We start from the raw sequence: 22,669 nt of genomic DNA, 5'->3' as shown, positions 1-22,669 counted from the left end.
AAACCAGTAATAAAAAGTAACTTCAATAAAGCTGTAAACTATTAATTGCTGAATTTAGGCACCTTTTTACAATCTATGTAAATTATCTTTCAGCTTTGTTCATCTAATATCCTTTTATGGCCCACCTGCTGCCTAATAGTAGAACCGCAATAAAATACTCAAAGGTAAAGAGCAGGCTGTGCTCACGAATAGCCTGAGTTGTGCTTCAGCGTTAATCAGGTAATAAACAGGCAGTTAGGTGGTTATAAAATTAAAAGCCACAAACACATGTGAGAGCTTAAGATGAGTTTACGGCTCAGATACTTGTTGACACGATGGCAACCAACCAGGTGGCTGATTGAAAATGCTGCTGCAACAATGTAGATGGTTTGAAGTTCTCTATCGTTTTGTATTGATCGGGGGGGGGGGGGGGGTTATACTTTTTATATTGTACAGGATCTACAGTGCTAAGGAGCAATGTGTGTGCTCACTAACAATATGATTTGTTCTACAATAAACAGACATAAAATTAAAAGCCACTAACACATGTGAGAGCTCAAGAGGAGTTTACAGCTCAGAGGCTCATTGTGATGACAGCAACAAACCAGGTGGCTGATTGAAAATGCTACTGGCATCATTGTAGACGGTTAGAACTTCCTCATTGTTTTCAACTGATTAACAGGATGGACAGCATCCTACGTTTTATATAAGAGGACATATGCACGACACATCTCTATCTGTAGTGCTCGACAGATGGAGCAGCTCTTAATTTCTAACTGCGAGCAGAAAACCTTTTGTGCTTGTTATGTCCATCATGAGAGGTCATTTGTCAAATGTTCTCTACCTGTCACAGCTCCACCCTCTTTTACACTCACTTTGGCAGACCTACGGAGTCCACACCCCAAGCCCAAACAGAATTTAACGAACAGCCTATTACTTAAACCAATACCAATACAAAAGGTGTATGGAAACAGTACACCAATCATTTTTTTTAGCTTTTAAACACATCTGATTGTGGATAATCAAGTGTTCTGGAGCTCTGCAATGAAGATTTGTTAGGGGAAAATGGGTGAAGGTAGGCTGTATATATTGCCAAAATAAGAAATAATACGTTTTTGTGACTGATGCAGTCACATTTAAGTAGGAATATTTTATTTTTTACCAGGACTTTAAAAGAGTTTTGGTAGCACTCACTGAGCCTTGAAATGAAGACTTATTGAACAATGTAATCTGTTGACTGTGAATTTAAAGAGATGTCACATGTTGTAAAAGTGGGTCAGGGTTCAGTAGCTGTTTCCTTTTATCCACAAACTGTTCACAGACTACAGCATGAGTGTGTACAACTGCACTTTGTATAAGGAGATGTAATCCAGTAAATATGAGGTGTGATGTGTCATGAATGCGTGTATCGAATTGTGTGTCAGGTTTGCTATGGTGAGGATTGTTTCGGAAGGGCGGACTAACAAGCTGGGGATTGAAGGGTGACTGTGTGTGTGTATGTGTTTGTATGTGTGTTTGTATGTGTGTGTGTGTGCATGTGTTAATTCCTAGCCAGCTTGCCAATGGCTCGCTGTCACTTCCAGTTACTGGTGAATCCTTTAGATTTCCCCCGACTGTGATGATGGGTCTTTAATAGAAAGCGGCTCTCTCCTCCCCAAGAGAGAAAGACAGAGAGAGGGAGAGCAAGGGAGAGTGAGGAGGGGTGGCAGGCTAGTGAGGCTGTGTGTCCAGCTAGACCATTGTGGTCGACACAACAGGGAACACTTTTACGGGAGGACTTTTTTTCCATTTCCCAAGTAGAAAATGAGTAATCAATGAGGAGCTGAGGCATTCATTGGAGATTTACCTTCACTAAAACAGGTGAGGTAGCTGTTGGCTTTTGGTGTAAATAGCATAATAATGCCATAATATGTGAAATTTAAATGTAAAATAAATGTAAAGTTGTATATTACATCATCATATTTGATTAGAGGATTTTCCAGCCACATCTTAAAAGTTTGTTGCATAGATCAAACTTAAATAACACCTATATTGCTATTGTTCCATATTTTGGTACTTTATCATTGACATTGGAGTTTGCTATATTGCTGTAAGTATATTTGTATTTGGTTATTCATGTATTAATGTAACAGTTGTAAAATGTTAATATTTTGAAACATTAATGGATAAGTCAGCTAAGTTAACAAAAATGTGGCCTATATGTAAGCACTACTGTGACATTGCCTGATTGAAATTTAAAATTTCTTTCATTTTGTCTGTCCTTAAAAAGTGAAAACAAAGTTCCTTTGTAATAGCATTACCAATAGAGGTTGTAGTTGAATTTGTTGCATTGTTCACTTTAAGCAGATTAGGGTCTATGGAAGCTGAATGTATATTTTACCAAAGACCTACAAAAGATCATCAGTAGCTTAACTGTGCCTACTCTCTCTGGGTTCAGTGTAGTTAAAAAAATGTAATTGCTCCTTGCTAACTAATCATGGCTCACTGCAACTGCTCATAGATGTAACCAGTTGCCTAATGTGCTGGATTATTGTTGGTTTATTTGCATTGTTGGATTTAGTGGGGTTTGGTAGCTGGGAAGCCATTTGAGTAATCCAAACTGTGTCAACCCTTTTCAGAGAGACTTAAACAGAGATGTTTTAAGAAACCCTGAACCCCACGAGTTATAAAGGCAAACGCCAATCGAAGTTTACAAATCTAAAAAGAAACTTATCGAGTTTATCAATGGGAGACAGCAACTCAGTACACCATAATGACCCACCATCACTGTCCAACATTCTCCAGGTCACCATTGTTGCCTGCCTGATCGGATGAAATATTTAACACTGAAATGCCACCCAACCCTTCTCTCCCTCCCTCTTCTTCAGTGTATCTCTCTCACTCTCTCTATTTCTCTCTCCCTCTAGTCCGTCGTTCTATCTACCCGGTTTCACTTTTCTGCTCCATCCTTTTGTCTGCAGGCACAAAATCTTTCAACATGATGTCCCCCACTGGCGACAACTCTGAGCTGCTGGCAGAGATCAAAGCAGGGAAGAGCCTCAAGCCCACACCTCACAGTAAAGGCTACACCACTGTCTTCTCCAGCAGCGCACCCACAGGCAACAATGTAGGTCCACAGCCTTCCTCCACTACCAATGATACATTTATACAAATATACAAATACAGAATTGCTCATTTTAGAAATGTAGCCAAGACTTTTGCAATTACTTGTGGATTTGCTTCTTAAATTAAGTCAGAATAAATTAAGCTAAATTTTCAGTGAAACTTTATCAATCAGAATTGAATTTGATGCAAATAAGAGATTAGTCATTTACTGATGATTACCATCCCAGAATTTGTTAATTGTCAAGTTTTAATACGTTTGGAAACTGCACAATATTTGTGAGGGGACACCAGAGCTCTCTGACCATATTTCATTGGTCCTTGTCCTGGTCCTGTCACTGGTTCATCAAGGCTAAGAAGGGCTAAACTGGCAACCCATGATCTCGATTACTTAAATTCTTACTAAAAGGATGAGATTCTTAGTCTAACACCATGACAAATACCATGATATAGAGCGAACAATGACACAGCTAGTAATGTAACTAATCTTAGTTACATTACTAGCTGTTACAGCTAGCTGTGTCATTGTTCGACAGAACTCTGCTTTTACTGAAATCTATCCGTTGTTTTAAGACACAAGTGCTCTACATTGACATACACTGTATGAGTTCAATTTAAACTAGTCTAAAGCTACTGTACTCTAAAGTAAAGGCTGACTACAATAATGTGTCAGAATCTGGAAGAAGCCTTGACATCATGTGACACACTCAATCAAAAGTAGTGATTATTGGCTAAAAAAATCCACCAGTTTTGTCATGCCCCATGTTCATCTGTGTCTTTATTTTAATCCAGGGAAACACTGCATCTCCACCAGAGACCCGCACATCTAGCCCACCACCCAAGCCGCCATCCCCTCCTCCATCCAATACGTCTGTCACTTCTCCACCTACCACCCCTAGTCCCAGCCCCAGTCCAACTGGCTCCGGATCTGCCAGGACCATGTCAAGCTCTGCGAGCTACGAGCAACTGTCCTCCAACTCTGTGGTCAATGGGAACAGTGGTGGCGGCATGGTAGGAGCAGAATCAGGGCGGAAGCTGAGCCTTGCAGATGTGGAGGCGCTAGTGCCTACTCATGATGAACAGGGGAAAGCGATCCCTGAATGGAAGAGGCAGGTGATGGTGCGAAAGCTTCAGGTCAAGATGCAAGAGGAAGAGGAGCACAAACGCAAGGTAGGCCAGACGTTGCAAGGCAGAGGTTTTGTTGTGTCTTAGCTATCCCATTTGTGGTCCCATAAATTCAAAATGCTCTGTAACCTTAACATTATATATGGTTTCAGTTTCAAATAATTAACACAAAGGGGATAGCTGATGTTTGGATTTGAGTGTGGATTTTCGTGATTTTGAACAATGAGCTGTATAACTCTTTTGTTAGTATTCATGCACAGACATACGTTTAGCTCCTTTTGACTTGTCAGTTAGGGTGACAGCTAAAGGAGATGGTTTCTGTATTGTCAAACAGGCTGCAGTTAGGGACTTGATCACATTTTGAGCATTTTTGCAGTTTAATTACAATCACCTTATTATTCACAAGGGTTTCAGTCAACTCTCTTGATGAATTGTCACTATTGTGTATTTAGACATGGTATTAATTAGTAATTCATACTGTAGCAATCCAAACACGTTAGTCCTGTGTAATACAAGGTGGACTCTATGCAGTATGTGATTTGATTGATTAAATTTGACTGATTAATCATTTATTGCCATCAAGCAATCTTCTACTCTTAAATGATCCAGGATGTAGAAATTTCTCTCCAATGTGCTTTAGTGATACTGGCATGTAGTGTTTTGTTCATCTGTTGAGATGCAGTGGCATAATTACAATGTGTAAGTGGCTGTTACATAGTGACATAGCTAGCTTTAAATGTACACATCATATGCTCACTCATTTTTAAATTATTTCATTGTTTCTTAATTCATCTCTCTGCATGTTTCTCATATTTCTATGAAATATCTTCATTAATAACAAGAGACTCTTTGGGGTGCAGTGAATTGAATACTTGGCTACTTTGCCCATCACAACATTAACACACTTGACTAATGGACACAGTGTGGGGCAGGTGTTTGATGATGGAGTTTTGTGGCTCCAAGTTTTTACATGCCGATTCAGTGGTGTGATGCCAGGCCCATTCACACTACAGGTCAACTAGTAATAACAAAAATACTAAATAAAAAAACTACATTTGTATATCACTCAACCATAAGTTGTAAATACTGCCAATCTCCTTAAAAATTTTTGGGGTTTTTTTTGCAGACAGAACATATGTTTAAGAGTAATTGCACACCATGTCCCTTAATGATAAAAACCTTTGTTGCACTGACCTCTTTGGGTTGACAGTTTCAACTCTGTTGCACCTCTAACCACACCCAGTGTGGTTTCCTATCACTGTTGGGTGTGGACTGAAGTGTGTCTGTCTGTTGCACTGGTGCCAGTACCCAACAGTGATGTAACATTGCACTATAGTGCCGTGTTACATCATGTTTGGGTTGCAGACAGACGGAAAATTCAACAGATGGATTTCAGTAAAAGCAGAATTCTCAGAATTTGTATAGTTCACATAAAAGTGGTAAAGAGAAACTGCAAAGAGGAACTGCGCAAATATTAATGTAAAAGATCTGCAGTGTCAAGTGCCAAGAAAAAGACAAATGTAGACATGTTGCAGACCCTTATTAGTATTCTATAAATATAAACATAGCTATTGGTATAATTAATATAGTTTGCCAATTAATTAAAAAAGGACAAAGTCTTCTCTGTTCTCTTTGACTCAAAAATAAAAGTAGAAAGTTATGCGCATCTAATGAGGCAGTGCCATTGCACCACTAAATCCATGTAAGTCCTGTGTGTCAAGATGGATTTGCACTGAAGCGTGTGTTTACACCAGGAACCTCAAGCTGAAGGAATCCCTCCCTCCTTCCCTTTCTTCTTGTCTTTTGGTCTCCTTTGACCTCTGATTTAGTTTGCGGCAAGTGGGCACTACCAGCCTCAGGAATGGCACTACTCCCACGTCCACAATGCCATTTTGGGCCCATTTGGGGAACTGATGACAGAGGATGACCTAAACCGCATTGAAAAGCAAATTGAGAACCTGCAGGTCATGCATAAGGTCTCGGAAGTTGAGAAGGAGCTGGAAGAACTGGAGCGGGAGCTTCACCAGCTCCTACCAGTTTCTGCTGCCCTCAATCAAGGGCAATTCTCAGTCAATCCAAAACAGGTGCATGGCCAGGCTGAAGATCTTCCAGCCTGGTGCAGCAAGATTTCTACCCTGCTTAAGAGTATGGCCATTCTTCTCGCCACCCTAGGGGGGAAAGAGATAGACATCTTGGATCTTATATGTCCTGTATATACTCAAGAAGAGGCAAGGAATGTGAGCACAGGTCAGTCAGAACAAGCAGGCACTGGATTTATTGCACGGTCTCAGTCTTTCTCAACAAGAGAGGAAGTGGAGAAGGAGATAAAGCAGTGTGGAGTGTCAGTGAAGAACCTCAAGGCCAATTATGAAATTCAGAATCAGTCGCAGTCCACAGATAACAAAGCAAACAAAGTGTACAAACGCAAGAGGTCACTCCCTGTGGTAAGTGAATCTAGTTATTGTCCAGAGACAATTCGTGAGGATGATGTCCCTAGTTCCTCTGCTGAGGTCCTTCAGTCCCACACTAATGGAGATTCACCTTCAATTGAGGAATCAGTCTTACCACTTGTTGAAGAGCCAGTTATCGTCGCATCTCATGCTCCTCAGACATATGTGCCCTCTGAGGTACTGGCTCCAACCAACATTGAACAGTTCAACCAGGTTCTTTCTGCAGACCCCATTTTAAATAATGATCAACTAACAAGAACCTTGGAGGTACAGACAGATCTAAGCTACGTCCAGGAATGCATTGAAATGAGGAAAGAGAGAATCGTCTTCCTATTCCTTGAGCACTGGCGGAAGTACACCATCTCTGAATCTTATCAGACTAAATATACTGGCAAGAGAGGAAATCATTTAGATGTGGGCTGGGAGGACTACAACCAATTCAGTGCACAGATTGGTGGGGAGATACAGAGTGAAGACGACAAACTCCTCCTTTTCATGAAGTCAAAGCAGGTGGTAGGGAATCTGATTGGCCATTGGAGGGCAATCATGAGTCAAGTGCCCACACGCCAGATCCGCAGGCTGAGTCGTGCCCAGATGATCTACTGGCCGGAGCACTTCTTGCCACATATCAACGGGTCACCTGTGAGTTACGAAAGCCTAACCCTTGACCTCTTCATGCTTGGATACTTCCAGTTGCTGGAAATGAACATGTCTCGCAGTGAGCGCAAATTCCGCCACCTGTTGTGCTATGAGATGTTTGACCGTCTTGGTAGCCATAAATGGGAGAACATAAGGCAGTTTCACAAGGAGGTCATGGAGGAAATTGAAAAAGGGAAGAGAGACTGGGTAGATGGTTTTGAAGACATAAAACTCAAGTATTTTGGAGACTCTGGTGATGGAGGAGGTGTGTTGACAGCTTCTCTACATTCTATGTCTCCTGACATGACCATTATGCCAATGCAGGAGTCACTCCCTCCCCCACCTTCTCATCCTCCACCTCCACCACCTACCCATCCTGCACCCCCACCTCCAAGTTCACAGTCTACTCCACCTGCACCATCTCCACAATCTCACAATGACCATTGCATGGAGCAATTGGAGGACAATGCTCAGAGGGATGTAAAAGCCAGTGAGCAGATGTCATCAAATAAAGCAGTGATTTCTAACGGGAACAGTTCAGAGAAGGACAATATGCAAAGCTTGACAACCGCAACTGTACAACAAACTGATGCAACAGCAAAAGCTGAGACACTGCAATCCACAACAGAAAACTCAGGACCAGATCCAGTGAAAGATGTTCCACCTGTTACTGTTAAAATCATAGAGGAACCTCATGTTGATAAACCTCCACCCAAAGATGAACATAGTGAAGACTCAATTAAAGTGATCTATGAGCTCAAAGAGTTTAGTAATGAGGAGATTATCAGATACATTGACCGAAGCTTTGCTTTTTGGAAAGAAAAGGAAGCTGAGCTTTTTGATATCTAACAACTAAGGGTTCACTAAAAGCCTAGTTCACCTATACAACCAAAGAGGAAATGTATAATGAGCAGGATCAGGGAAACCAACCTGCAAAGTGGAGTATGCTGAGAAAGGAAACTAATCTGGTGTGTTAGCTTTTAGGCCATGTCACATAAGGGACTTAACTGCAGTGAGTCAAAGAGCATCCACTTAGCTGTACAGACTTTACCATTATGCCGAAGTGGATAAAAGGTGGTGATGTCAAAATGCACACAAATTTGCTACAACCATTTCATTTTGAATTTTGTTGAACCTATAGGTTTTTGAATCTAGTATGATTGATTGCCATGGTATTCTACTTCTATAAAAAAACAAGTTTTTAAAGGAAATGATTTGCCATAAAAGTCATAAAATGTGTTTGTTTAGATCATCTTTGCAATGAAGGGCATAATTGGTAAAACTCTGCACTTTGTATTGAATACTTCAGATTGAGAAAGCCTCAGTGATTCACTATCTAAGAAAGGCAAGGGATTCACGTCACAACTGAAAAAACCTAATATTGTAAGCGATCTTTGTTGCTTGAAAAAGGCAAAGAAACTAGGTTTTCAGTGGGTTTGCAGAAGTGTAATGTCACTTTGTGGTTTACAAATGGCCCTTGTCTTTAAGTCTGTGACCTCGTGATTTTGTTTATACAATGTGTGCCTTTCAGTATAGATTATAAAGATTAACAGACATGGTAAATGCAAGGCCTGAAGAAACAGCTCAGTTTGTTACTGTTTTATTTGTAATTCAGAACTCAGCAAATTTCACTTGACTAAGCTATTATCATCTAAATGAAACATCAAATTTAGGGTTTGTAATTGTTTCATTAAATCTGTCCCATACTTTTGTTACTCTATTTATAATGAGTGTTTTTGAGAGATTTGCTTAAGCTAATTTAAATTGCCGTTCCTTTATTATATGGTTTCTACATTGCTGTTAAAAATAAAGTTTGTTGACATTTTTGTGATTATATGATTTCAGTAGTTCATTCCAAAGTCATTTTACTTTAACTGTTGGGTTTACTCAACTGAAAGACATGGCCAACAGAAACATTTTAAACACCATGCTGGAGTGTGTAATCCTTTGCTGTGACACTTCGCACTTCGTCGCAGTGAAGAACCACACTATTCGCGTAGTGTCTCTTCTGCAGCATCAAGATTACCTTCAAATAACCCTCTTAGCACCACCCGCTGTCATGCTATCCGTGGCTTACAGGACCCATAAGGAGGTTACAGTGAGGCTTGATCAACTCACAGCCCAAAAGGGAAGACAGTCAGCTGGTAAACTTAAAGGCATATATATAGATTTGTAATTATGTACAGTATTTGTTTCAGATTTGGTGAATGGAAATATCACAGTAATGACTGTGGTAATGTTTCTAATAACACTGAAGTTATACAGTGTAAGTCATGTACAAAACTAGAATTAGTTCAGTTTTTAATCTGCCAAGCTTGCACACTGCACAAGCGCAAATATTTGCATTTAAAGTATCGCTTGCACATATGCAAGTGACTGTAAAAAGCATTAGCAAATACAAAATAAATGTCAAATTCATTAAATTGATACTGTAAGCCCACTTCAACAGTATGTGTCCAGACTATCTAAGGTTAATGTTTTCTAGGCTAGGAATTCATATGGAAAGATGATGCAGTACTTGAGATCAGCTCAGACATGAAATAGAAAGGTTCTAGCCTGTATCTAGCCAGCATACAGACACAAATACATTTCATACACGTTTTAGTTGAATCATTGGGAATTTTTAGAAAACAAAATATTGATTGTAATGGTTGCTTGCCCGGCTAATGCAATGTATTGACCAAGCTCTGTGGCTCACATGAATGTCGTCTGTTAGCACAACAGACGGCATGAACCTGACCCAAAAACAAAGACCTTTCCTATCGGGTACATTTTTAACAGGGTGTCACTTAAGATTTTCCTTTGTTTTTAAATGAAATGGCCCAACAACTCTTTAGCTGATACAACTGATTAACTTAACTGTTTCCTTTACTTGTCAGTTGTTATGAAATTTATTGGACACATGATTCAAAAAGCAAGATGTTGTGGATTTTTTCACCAGCAGTTATTCCTACATTGATAAAAGGACAGCTCAGTTAGACTGTGCTCTAACCTGTTACCTTACCACAAGGATGTCACAGGTTTGGTTTCTGTTTCCATGTTCACTCCATTCATCTGGGCTCATTTTAGTGCTCTGTTACTTATCAAAGACAATTTTTGTGTGGATGGAGGATTATAGTAATGGTAGTAATGTTAATGTAAGTGATTTAGGGGCGTCCTGATAGGTCACCTGGTAGAGTGCCATGTACCAAGGCTGACTCCTCAAATCTAAATTGTGGCCCATTGCTGCATGTCATCCCATCTCTCCGCCTTTCCTGTCTATCTTCAGCTGTCCTTTCCATTGGTGGCAAAAAGCCCCCAAAAATATATATTAAAAGGATATCAAATACCAACTCTTTGACAACCCAAGGCATCGGTATTTGATGACCTGGGAGCAGGAACACCACCTGTTGTGTTGTGTGGTTAGCTCTGAGTCACTCTGTTTCCCATTTCCCCAAAACGTCTGTATTTGACGACCTGAGATACATGTATACATGTATTTTGGTTACAAGGTACATTGATTTGACTGTATATAATGCTAACAAACTGTATGCAGGGGATATGACAGTAATAAATAAACCCTTTACCCAAACGTGACAAAAGTATGGTGAAAATTTAATCAGTCTGAACTTTAGGGTGTGATGGATGCCACCCTCTGGCCTATATGATCCATTTTAAGGTACCAAACTAGTAAATCTGTAACTTGTGGATGAGCAGTAGTTAGTTTTATTTCTGTGGGTAATCCACATTTATTAATTTACAATTAATTACCAGTGCACATTTTTGTATCGATTTTTTTTTTCTGGCTCTGTAATTCCCAGGGGAATCATTAAAAATTCACTGTGTAGATAATCTTACCTGGATTCATGTTTGCCAGGGCAAGTGAAAAGCATTAGTAAGAGAAATGCAAAAGAGTAATGTATCTTGTCAGGCGAAGATGTGAAATCCAAGATGGCTGCCCTCTTTCTCCCTCCACTCCACCTCCTATTACAGCCTGAAAGAGAGAAAAGGATCCAGTTACTGTTTGTGGGCGCTGTCTGAGAGAACGTCCTGTAAAATAATGTCCATGTCCATTTAAAAGGCTTAATTTTATTTTAAACAGGAGAAGAGTACCTATTGTGAACTTTGTTTGCAGTTGTACATACATCAGTTTACACAGAACGCTGTATGCAGTGTTTAACCACTTAAGCCTTCTATAAAGGCCATTTGTAAAACATTTGACATTTGAGAATGTGTATATTGGTTGGTCTAATAGGTTGGACTAACGTTGGACTAATAGATTGGATTAACGTTTCATTACAGTTTTTTCTCTGTGCAATGTTTTTCTTCCCTCTCCTGCATGTAGAGAGGCTTACTGTGAAACTGCAGGCATTAGACACTTCAATACCACCATAGATTGTTTTCTAAGCCCCTGACACAACCATGTGCCAAATGTATATAAAAGTATTACAACCACCTAAAAACTGAAGCAAACTCAAGTTTCAGTAAGCAGGTTTATTGAATTATCTGGATATCTTTGACGAGTAAGACCCTGGAAATACCAAAAAACTGCAACACTAATTGATGTAAGTATTTAAAAATTAAAATGAGTGGTTAATGGCTTTGTGTTCCTGAAGCAATATACAAGTGTGGGACACAAATTGTTTTGTTTGTTTTATTTGATTTTATATACATATTGTCATATAATGTCAGCTGTATCACCCAGCCCTAACTGACAGCATGAAGGGTTTGAATGTTTCCCCATAACAATATACAGATGCGCCTCTGTCTTAAGACTGTGTCAAATGTGCTGTTTCACAAGTAGAAGGTAGGTTATAGAGGAAATGTATTTGAAGCGGATGCAGCTCAAGTATTTAGCACAGTTAAATGATAAAAGAACGTTGTTAAGTTTTCATTCATCCCAAAATACATTATTCAATTCTTGTTTAAAAGACAACTTACATTTTACTTAAAATGTATTTGAGGATGATCTCTTCATCCAGGGGATGAGGTCATGCAAAGCAGGGTGGGAGGGTTGCTGTTACAGTTAAAATCCTTTACTGACTGGTGTGGGGCCCCATCTCTGTCTCTGCCCTGACCCCTCCGTCCCTCTACAGGCTGAGGAGGAGGCTGCGCGCCTGGCATCAATGCCAGCCTGGAGGAGAGACATGATGAAGAAGAAATTGGACGAAGATAGGTGAGTAACGAAGCTGTGTTGCCCTGCACGTCTGTTATTAATCTTCTCTTGTCCCATATTTATTATATCCTGGGTAGATTGTGCTCATTGTCTTTGCGTATATGTTTCTTCACCATAAAATCAGGATGTGACGTTCTTGCTAAAACTGACCAAATTTGCACCATCATTTGTTTTTCCAATTTTCTACACCGGGGCAACTTTATTAGATAGACAGAGCTGAGGTATTATCCCAGTTGGGATTCTCTTTTGCTTCCCTAAACTCAACAGGCTGGAAATGATCCAGAGATTTTAGTCTGCGCTGATGGAATAGCATCACACAGTTCCTGCTGAGTTTTTTTGGTGGCAGATTAATGCTGCCTCCTCCACAGGTTCAGATCTGGAAGCTGTACACGATGCTGAAGGGAACATGCCTGGAACAATCTTGAGATGCATACGTTGTAAGATGGCACAGTATCTATCTATCTCTAGAAGAATATACGTTTTTCACTGTTTTGATTAACAAGTGAATCTTTGTGGCCAGTGTTCCATATAAGCTGTGGCATTCGAACAATGCCTGCAACGTTACACCACCACCATGTACGGACACTGTGTTTTTCAACTCTACAAGTATTTAGTTTTTAATAGCAAGTTTGATTGACCAATTCTGTGATTTTGCACACGCAGAGGCTCTTCTCTGAGGCCACTGTCGTACTGATCTATTTTATTATTAGTATTTTTGTGCCTTGCCTGAACAACTGATGCAGTTCTCCTCCTATTTTCACTTAAAGAGATCCTGCAGTGCAAAACCATTTCACTGCAGAGCACTCTTATTTCTGAAACTGGAACGAGCATGTCCGGCACCAGTGCTTGCTGTATAATATGTTAAAAACAGACAGTGTAACACCTCTGCCCACTTGAATGTAAAGTCAAGCAGTAACTCATTCTGTGGGTTACACCGTTTATTGAGGTAAAAACATGTGACTGTAAATAGAAAGTTTTCCCTTTGATATCTGATGTACTTGTACAAGTGCTAAGTGTTGTGCTTTGACTGGCACATGTGGGTTTAGATGGCCTATAACTCAAGATGTAACTCAAGAAGATTAATTATGAGATGCAATGTTGGTTGCTGGACAGAATGTTGGAGATCTTTAACTTTTTGTTTTTAATGTTTATCTTCTAAAAAATTCTGTGCTACAGTCTTCATCTGTCTTTAAGGTGTTGTCTTAAAGGGGAACTTGGCAACTTTTTCAGCTTAATAAACCCGTTTAGAAATCATTTGGTGGTTAAATGGCCTGTTCCGGTGTAATGGTGACCCATCCCCACCCCCTCAGGCGAACCCAGGCGACCCCAGGCGGAAAAACCAACCTTGCACTTTGGGACTACAGTCCCGGTAATTGAAATAGGAAGTAATCGCCGGATGCGAGAACGAGCGAGAACACGACGGCTTAGGCAATTCCCAAAAAAATAACCGCCACGCGCCCTCAATAGGTTATTGTCATATGCTTACCCACTCCGGTAGATATTGCTCACTGAAGAAGTCCGGTGAAAAAGGCCATCGAAAAGTTTTTTTTTTAGAGTGTTGTGAAATACAGCTATTCCAGAGTGGTGGGGAGCTCGTTGAGAAAACATGCGATGACAAAAGTGAAAACCAGCGAAGAAATGGCTAGAGTTGCCAAGTTCCCCTTTAATGTTTCTTAGCTTTTGTATAGCTATATAATTGTTAAACTACAGTATTTTCCATTTAATGTTGGTTATGTGACATTGTCTTTTTATGTTGACATGACCTCATAATAATGTCCTAATTGTTTTTGGAATAATTGTTGTTTCTGTTTAAGATATTTACACTTTTTCTTCTCTTCCTTATGTTCTCCTGATGTGACAGGGAACAAAAACGGTAAGAACAAATTGTTTTCTTCCTTATAGTAATGTTTACTTAATTTAGAGACTATGAGATCAAGGCTCCCATCTAGTGGTCACATCATGTCACATGGATAGAGCCCATGTATCACACAGTATGGTTATAAAGAGGGATACAGGGGGAAACAATGTTTACAAAGTGTTTCCTCAAAACTAACAGCCAAATGGTACACACTAGCGAGGCCTGTGTTAAAACTGAAAGGTAGAAAAGTCAAAGGGCACTGAGGTTACGGCAGTTTTTACGGTGGGTTTGTTGCTGTACCGGCTACCGACACTAGGCGGCGCCCGACTGAGAGTTGAGGTGGACATGTTATCCAAAGTATACATAGAATAATAAATGAAAGAAGTTAAACTGTATTAATCCTCTCACAGCTATACCTCTCAGATATAAGCTAACAGACATTAGCTCTCTCAGGGCTCATGCTAACCAGCAGCTGAAACTACACCTCACACTCACCGGTCATCTTAAAACACTTCCGGTGCACAGGTCTCCTTCTTTACTGAGACAGAGGGAAACGAAATGCTTAGCCAACGTTGTCATGTTTCCATGACATTAGGACATTTAGTAAGTCAAGGCAATCTTTTCCGAAACGTCTTACAGACATTGTGGATTCACGTGGAGCAGGTAGACTGCAAACCGGATGTCAAATTATTATCACGTGGGCTGAGCAGCCAATCCCATGACGTCAATAATGTCACATAGTTCTAGTTTGTTTCTTCACCCTGTTGCCCTCAGTGCTTAAATACACACAGATATAACTGATTACATTAAAATAAACATACATGCATTACATTTAGGTGAGCTAGTTCCAGGGTCCTGGTATTGTGCATGCTGGTTTGTTTGTTTGTTTGCATTTGTGTTTGTTGATATGTATTTCAAGCATGTAAGGAAAAGAGAAAACAAAAAACATGACAAAATAACAATAAAATTAAATGGACAATAACCGTATACATAAACTGAGGGAGTAAGTCCTCATAACAACACAAGATTACATTTTACATGTATCTGTGCTTTCCTGCTGGGATAATGAAACATTTCTGCTAGCTATGAACAGGGTTCATTAAGGAAGATGGCCACTATATGGCCAAAAGTATGTGGACACCCCAGTCCACTACACCAAATACCTCAAACATTGTGTTCTTTTTCATTGCTATGTCCTGTTGTTCCAGTGAAGAGAAATCTTAATGCTACAGCATACAGTGATATTTTAGACAAATGTGTGCTTCCAACTTTGTGCCAGAAATGACTGCCCCCCACACACAATGCCAGGGCCATAAAGAAATGACTATGAGGCAGGCTTTATCACTCAACATCAGAGCCCCTGTGGCTGAATGGGAGAAAATCCCTGCAGCCAGGTTCCAAGGTTTTGTAGAAAACTTTCCCAGAGGGAGTTGAGTTGAGGCTTGCAGCACATTAATGCCCAAGGTTTTTGAATGAGATGTTGGTGTCCACACACTTTTGGTATGTAGTGTAATAATAGAGAAAAAGCATTAGATTGTATTGTATAATGTATTGGTTGAGTGTAAGATTTCCTTTGAATTAAACCATGTGAAAGCTTCCTGTATCCAATTCTAACTTCAATCTTGTTTCTCGTCCTTTGTCCACCTTCCCTCGTGGATCTAGAAAAGCGGAACAGCAGGCCAAACAGGCCAAGGAGAAAGAGGAGAAGACGGAGCAGGAGCGACTACGGATCCTCGGCTATGACGAGTCCAAGCTGGCCCCCTGGCAGCGACAGATCATTCTGAAGAAAGGGGATATAGCCAAACAGTGAACTGGGCCATCTCCCCTTCCTATGCCCCGCATCACTCCCCACCCTTACACACCCACCCCAAGGCCTTCACTGAACACCTCTCCCCTCCCTGATCCTCCACCTTGCACTGTGCACTGGACAGGGGGAAAGAGCTTGTCTCCTCTAAACCCTGTTTCACTCTTGGGCCTCCAGACACACAGGACCATGCTGTGGTTGCCGCTGTCCTGCTTTGAGGCTCAGCTTGGGTGAAACGCAGTGGCAGGACCCACCACCTCCAATTAAACACAAACTTTTGGTCTTTTAGTGCTAAGAATAGCTGTGACTGCACTGATTCCCTTCACTTAAGACATTTGCTATAAAGGCATCTGTCCCTAACTGAATTAAGATTATCTGTAGTATCTTTCACTTTGCTTTCCTGAAAATCAATAGAAGCTATTTCACATAGAAGATTTACTCAAACAGAGGAGTTTCTGATAGTTGGGAAGGGGCTATTTGTGAGCATTTTTTCCACAGGGCCTGTCATCACATGTTTATTTTCCCTTTTACTAGAATCACTCACCATTATGTAACGAATGGAAAAGTAGCTCCATAACAGTTGTATCATCTAAAGATGGCATTGACATACTCAGCAAAGGCTTATTAACCCCTAAAGCAGCTAATGCATTCTGTATGTAGACAATATCCCATCTTTATCATGGTATATACTTTTGATTTTTGTATCAAGTTTATAGAAGCACTTTCTACTGCCAGAGTTGTAATCTTAGCACGGCTCAAACTAATCTGTTTCTTTAGATAAGCTTGTTATCATTTCTCTGTGGATTTGGAATATTAATATATATCCTATTTTAAAAGATGTAAAGATTATATGTAGCTGTGCAAATTGAATTTTATTAATTATCACTGGACGAAAGCTGCAATGTTCCAATGTCATTTTTCTATATGTTCTAAATGTTAAGCTGTTGTGATCATGAATGTGAAATGTTGTGTGCATGTGTAATGTGTATCAAGCATGTTGTGATGTATTATTAAGCACATTTGACCCCAGGGCCCTGGATTTTCAGTGAAAAACAAAGACACACAATGGGAGCACAATCCTGCTAGATTTCTATTTAAACATGGCCTTTTTTTTTAAACAAACAAAAAAAAACATGCACATGTGAAGAGCAGCATCTTACACCAAACGTGTCATCTGCACACTGAATATTGCAAAAGTACTGAAAAGTCATCAGTTTGTCCTGTGTCCTGTTCCGGCCTTTGTCCCACTAACCTGGAAGATAAATCTTTGATGAGCCGATCTGCTTACAGAATGCAGAGTGCTCTCTGTCAGCCAGAAACAGCCATAACATCTAAAATTTACTGTCCCTTAGATAATACCAGCTGTGTTTTAGTAATCTGCAGCTGTTAGTGAGAACAGTCTAGTTTCAATTCTCAACCTGATGGCTTTAGAGTAGAACTGACACGAATGGACTTATCATTATACAGCTCATGTTAGTCATCATTTCTTTGGTCTAAACAGTTTTTTTTACAGTTCCAGGTTTTACAGCAGACCTTGGATTCACACATTTAAATATGGGAAATGTGCGTTAAATGTTTTCTGGCAGAACTGAGAAGACACATTTTAAATGTTAGCAGAGCATAAGTCTGTGCACTGACATTTAAGAGCAACTGAACCTCACAATCAAGCCGGATGTCTCTTGCTGAGTGAGACACATACATTTTCCCACATGATGGAAAATATTCTCTATGTTTACTACAGTTATGTCTGATGTACATTTTTACAAATGTAGGTACACATCATGTCGTCATGAAAGACATGGTCCTGGTTGGGGAATCATTTGGAAATATTCTAATTCACTGTCATCGGATGCCATATGATGTTGAAATTAAAAAAATGATGTAAACGTCATTGCCATTTGATTTTCTATATATATTTCAACTCTGTATATAGCCACCCTCTCAGAATGTTGTCGTTTCATTGTTTCCATATTGAATTATATTACATGTTTCAGCCTTGCTTGAATAGACTGTTGGCTAATTCATGTATAATTATATTTTCAGACTGTTAAAAATGAAGATAATAAATCTTTTATCACCAAATAATGTCCAGAGTGTGCTTGTGTTGCCTCCAACGTAAACACATGTACAACAAAATCCACTAGACTAGTACAACAATAAAAAATAGCCCTAAAATAAACTCTTCCTCAAGCCTTTAATGCTCAGTTTCTGTTGAGGCTGATTCACCTGTGGTAGTTTATGAATCCACTGTTTGTGCTGTTGTATATAGAGAGATTTTTAAGGTTTTAGGAAAGTGACAACTGTGCAAACCAGGTTTTACTATCATCTCTAATAATATCAGCTACATACAATGTAAAACAATGTACAATCACACATCATAGCTTAAACAAAATAGGGGAATGAGACATCAGAATGAGATTTAAAATGCAATAAATACAAATAAAACAAAATAATGCAATGACAAAAACATAATAATAATAATAATAATAATAATTATTATTATTATTAAAAATAACGAAGAAAATACAAATAAAAAAGTGCTACAGACACTTTAAATATGTATCTACTGGATGCTGCTCCAGAATCATTTTAATTACACAACTCAAAGCAAAAATCTCTCAAATGTGGGGAAGATTTTGAAAGTTCAGATTTGTGTATGTGAACTTTTTTTCTGTTGTAGCGTCTCGGCTCCTATTGGTCACCAGAGGGAGCCAAAGAGCTACGTGTACCTACCAGGTAGTTGTGATGACAACAAACACCAGAAAGAAAGAAACAGAAAATTGTCGGAAACTCAAACTAATGATTTTATTGTATGTATTTGCAAAATGATTATAACAACGTGGATTCTAGTCAGACTCTACCTGCATGTTTTAAATGCATTTGTTCAAAAACAACAAGTGTCATGTTGCAAAGCCGGACTGGAAAGTCCCAGAAACAGCATTTAAATCCAAATGTTACAACAAAAAAAAAGTTATTTCTGTAGCTGCTTTCCCTGCGTTAACCAACACTGCCTCTTTTTCACACGACTGATAGATACTCACCTGTTGTGACGTAGGCAGCCGGGCCTAATGGGTGAGCAGAGGAGGAAGTGAGTGAGAGAGAGGGTGAGAGAAGAGAAAACAGTGACCGAGTGCTGCGGAGGACTACAGCTGCTGCTTAAACCGCACTTCTCAGCGCACCGGACGGACAGCGGCTCTCCGGAGGACCGGCGGGAGGACTGACCACTGATAGCACTGATAGCACTGAATAAGAAGGCTGCTGTTAGTAAGGTCACCTCGCACAGGTAAGACAGCTGTTGAACCGCTCACTGTCTCAAGTGTTTGCTGAACTGCGTGTCACCCCGCTGTTAAGAACCATGGGAATGTGAGGCAGACATTTTTGCTCCCACCCTAATCCGTCTTTCAGGCAGCGACTGAGGAGACAAAAAAAAACAACACAATTGTTTATTTTACTGTTATAACAATAGGCTACATGTTTTAAAACTTCTGGTAAAGATCATTTTTATTGTCTGTTATGAATGTCATGTTGAGCCTGCCACTACAATAACACGTTTATAGGAGTAAGGCCTGCATTATAACTTGCTTGGTCTGCACTTGACTCTCTGCACAGGTTAATTATCGAAAACAAAGAAAACAAAGTGTGAATTCGTTTTCTTGTAGGTTTTGTGGCGCACAGATTTGCTGGAGCAGGTCTGTGTGTGTGTGTGTGTGTGTGTGTTTTCTCGTGTGGGCAAGTGCAGTGTAGGAGTGAGCGTTGAGTCACGGGTTGAGTCCCTGTATATGAGTTTGAGGACACAACTGGCTGAGTGTGTGAGTGGTGAATTGGATCATGAGTGAGGATCAGTTCTCTGATGGGAAGAGATCTGGGAGCCCCCCTGTAGGTCACTGGAGGGTCATCCAGACAAGAGAAACTCGTGTTACTCCTGCTGTTTTTTCCCCATGTCTCCTTTTAAGGTGCTGGGCATGTTTCCTGCATGTTGTTTGAACTTGTCATCCTCCCCTCCCCTGCAGACTTGTCCAATGTTGTAGGTGCTGAAGAGCTCCTCAGGCCAAGGACACCATGTCCCACAGCCAGTCAGACAGTTGCGTGGGCGACCAGGTCCCCCTAATCCTGGAGAGCCACTTCTCCACAGAACTTCATATATCTGAGCCGGGCGATGATGATTGCCAGTCACAAAGCTACCCTACACCCCAATGTGAAACCTCCACGCCCCAGGAAGATGTAGTAGACAGGAAGGTGGTCCCTCAGCAGGTGGTTCTGAGCACCCAGAGTCCTGCAGCGCTGAAGGCTGGCACCCGTCAGGTCATCCCCAAGAATTTAGCTGTGGCCAGCCGGCCCAAGCACCGCCACCACACCACTGTGGTGACATTCCCATTGGGACTGGAGAAGTCCATCAGTGGGGGCCGGACCCGACACTCAACCCAGGGGCCAGATGTGTCCTGGGAGGATTATGACAGTGATGGAGACGGCTTTGCTTTGAGAAGGAACCGCAGGAACAAGTCATACAGAGAGGCTGTGACCAGCCTTGACATTGAAGCCATGGTGACGGGACAGGTGCCTGTAGCCACGCTTACACCTGTCAGAGAAAATATGACGCCCAGTCCTGGTCCAGCTCGCAGCCCTGCACGTAAGGTACGTAGGCTAAGGGGTTGGTGGTCAAAGGGCAGTATTCTACTATGTTTTACCCTCGTAGTTAATCTAATGGAATTTGTAGTTGCAGTTGGATAAGGATACAGTTTTGTTTCTGTAAAAGCCTCGTGGGTCACAGGCAGCATGGCCAATAGCACTGGCTGTGATTCTCCTTTAGTCATAGGGATGATGGCGTGTTTCCACATGTTTCCTATCTTCCAGACCAGTATCAGTGTTGAGGAAGTTCTCATAGGGGTTTTACCACACTATATTTAACATTTGTGGATTGAAAGAAAGCGGCAGTGCTGAAGAGAGAATGTCAAAAGATACTGTTAGTTTTATTGATGCCCATGCAATCCACAGTGTTTAACTCAGGCTGCACTGCTGTCTCCCCTCTAGCGAACCCTGGGGAGAAAGAGGAACCAGAACAAACGTGGGTCCTTCAAAGATGGTATGTTAACTAATGTGTCACTCTGTCCACTTCTCTTAATGTGACTATAGGACTACAAATAGATGGGAAATAACAATGATGATTGATGTTTCTGCGTTGGATTGCAAAGGAATTATGCATCATAGAATCTAAAATGTAAACTTGACTTGTTGATGCAACACGATGTCTCCACGTAATGGCTTAGAAAAGATCCTTGAGGCAACAAGATAGGACAGGACAGGAAATCATTCACTCTGAACGTTCCCAGCATGCTGAATATCACATTGTTGAGTCCTGAATGTGTAACTTGTCCTGTACCTTCAGAGTTTTTAAAAGTAAGTCTCCAGTTATGATTATGTGGACTTGAGAAGGTCCAGGTGAAGAGTTGTTTGTCCACTTGTGAATTGGAATTAAAACTGACATTTTAGTGCTTTTTCAGGGGTTTTGGTACATTCTCAAAGATGCCATTCAATTTCTTTCTCAGTATCATAATTAGATTTCACATTCACATTTAATGCTATGAGAATCAAACCTGTGATCTTTGAACTAACTTAATGGTCTCTGTATTATTCAGTAATGAAACAAAAGAAACCTGCATTTAAATCCAACTCACTGTCAGCTTTTTTATAAGAGTTGTATTCTCACCTCCCACACTTTCATTTTTCATTTCAGTTGCCCATGTCATTATGTTGATAGATACTGACCATGTTTCAGCCTTTCCTTTGTTTCACTTCAACATAGAATACCTACAATTACCTTCTTTCAGTACAGCTGACAGATTTGTGGGTGAATAAGAACAGAATCCTTAATGCATAAGAAATATATCAGTTAGAAACCAGGTACTTTAACCCTTAACACTGCATTTTAATAATAAATTTTTAAAAAAATTTCTGCTTCTGTTGTCATGAAAAATGTTCCACATTGCAAAACCACCACACAGAGAAACAACTGTTTGTTGATGCTATCCTCAGCTACACCGCAGCTCTACCAGGAGATACGTGAGCGAGGGCTGCACTCCACCAACCAGGATGAGCTGCTGGATGACTTTGTGGTGGTGGAGCCTCCTGTGGAGGACCAGGGCATCGTGGTGAAGAGCTACCGGCCTGCACAGATGACCTGGAGCCAGCTGCCACAGGTACACCTCAATCTGTCCTGGCATACAAACTGTGAGCATTGGGGGGGGGGTTTCTTAACTTCAGCTGAATTTTGTTTGTTTGTTTGTTCTTTAAAAGGTTGCAGTGTAAAGTCTTGTTTTCCTTGCTGCACTCAATGACCCCTTGTGGAAATTCTAGCTAAGTTTGCTCGATGTCACAACCACTGTGCTCGTCAGACAGGCTGGTGATGTTGAAATTTTCATTTGAATCCTGTACCAGAATGCAGAGCATAACTTAAATGTGTCTGTGTGTCTCTTACAAAGGTGAGGGACACAGATATCCTGACAATAATCTCACCTCAGGAGAGAAAGAGACAAGAGGTAAGAATGTGTGTCAGCTGGTGT

The 22,669-nt window shown here is 40.5% G+C and overlaps 2 protein-coding genes across 2 annotated transcripts in view; both read left to right on the top strand.

The window, feature by feature from the left end:
- Positions 1-18,149, top strand: part of espn (espin) — a 41,391-nt gene extending 23,242 nt beyond the window's left edge. The window contains 5 exon segments of the mRNA XM_035657598.1: positions 2,940-3,085; positions 3,874-4,251; positions 12,371-12,450; positions 14,312-14,323; positions 15,971-18,149. Of these exon segments, the coding sequence (XP_035513491.1) occupies positions 2,940-3,085; positions 3,874-4,251; positions 12,371-12,450; positions 14,312-14,323; positions 15,971-16,118 (764 nt within the window). The 3' untranslated portion in view covers positions 16,119-18,149.
- A 1,007-nt stretch (positions 18,150-19,156) lies between these two features.
- The window catches only part of arhgef16 (Rho guanine nucleotide exchange factor (GEF) 16), a 12,164-nt gene continuing 8,651 nt past the window's right edge, over positions 19,157-22,669 (top strand). The window contains exons 1-5 of the mRNA XM_035657544.1: positions 19,157-19,395; positions 20,123-20,744; positions 21,141-21,192; positions 22,143-22,306; positions 22,589-22,645. Of these exons, the coding sequence (XP_035513437.1) occupies positions 20,172-20,744; positions 21,141-21,192; positions 22,143-22,306; positions 22,589-22,645 (846 nt within the window). The 5' untranslated portion in view covers positions 19,157-19,395; positions 20,123-20,171. The remainder of the gene's footprint in view (positions 19,396-20,122; positions 20,745-21,140; positions 21,193-22,142; positions 22,307-22,588; positions 22,646-22,669) is intronic.

The sequence above is a fragment of the Morone saxatilis genome, unplaced genomic scaffold (genome assembly GCF_004916995.1).
Source record: "Morone saxatilis isolate NCDOM2014 unplaced genomic scaffold, NCSU_SB_2.0 Contig15, whole genome shotgun sequence".
Lineage (NCBI taxonomy): Eukaryota > Metazoa > Chordata > Actinopteri > Moronidae > Morone > Morone saxatilis.
The sequence above is the reverse complement of the archived record's forward strand: the minus strand, read 5'-3'. Positions and strand labels throughout refer to the sequence as shown.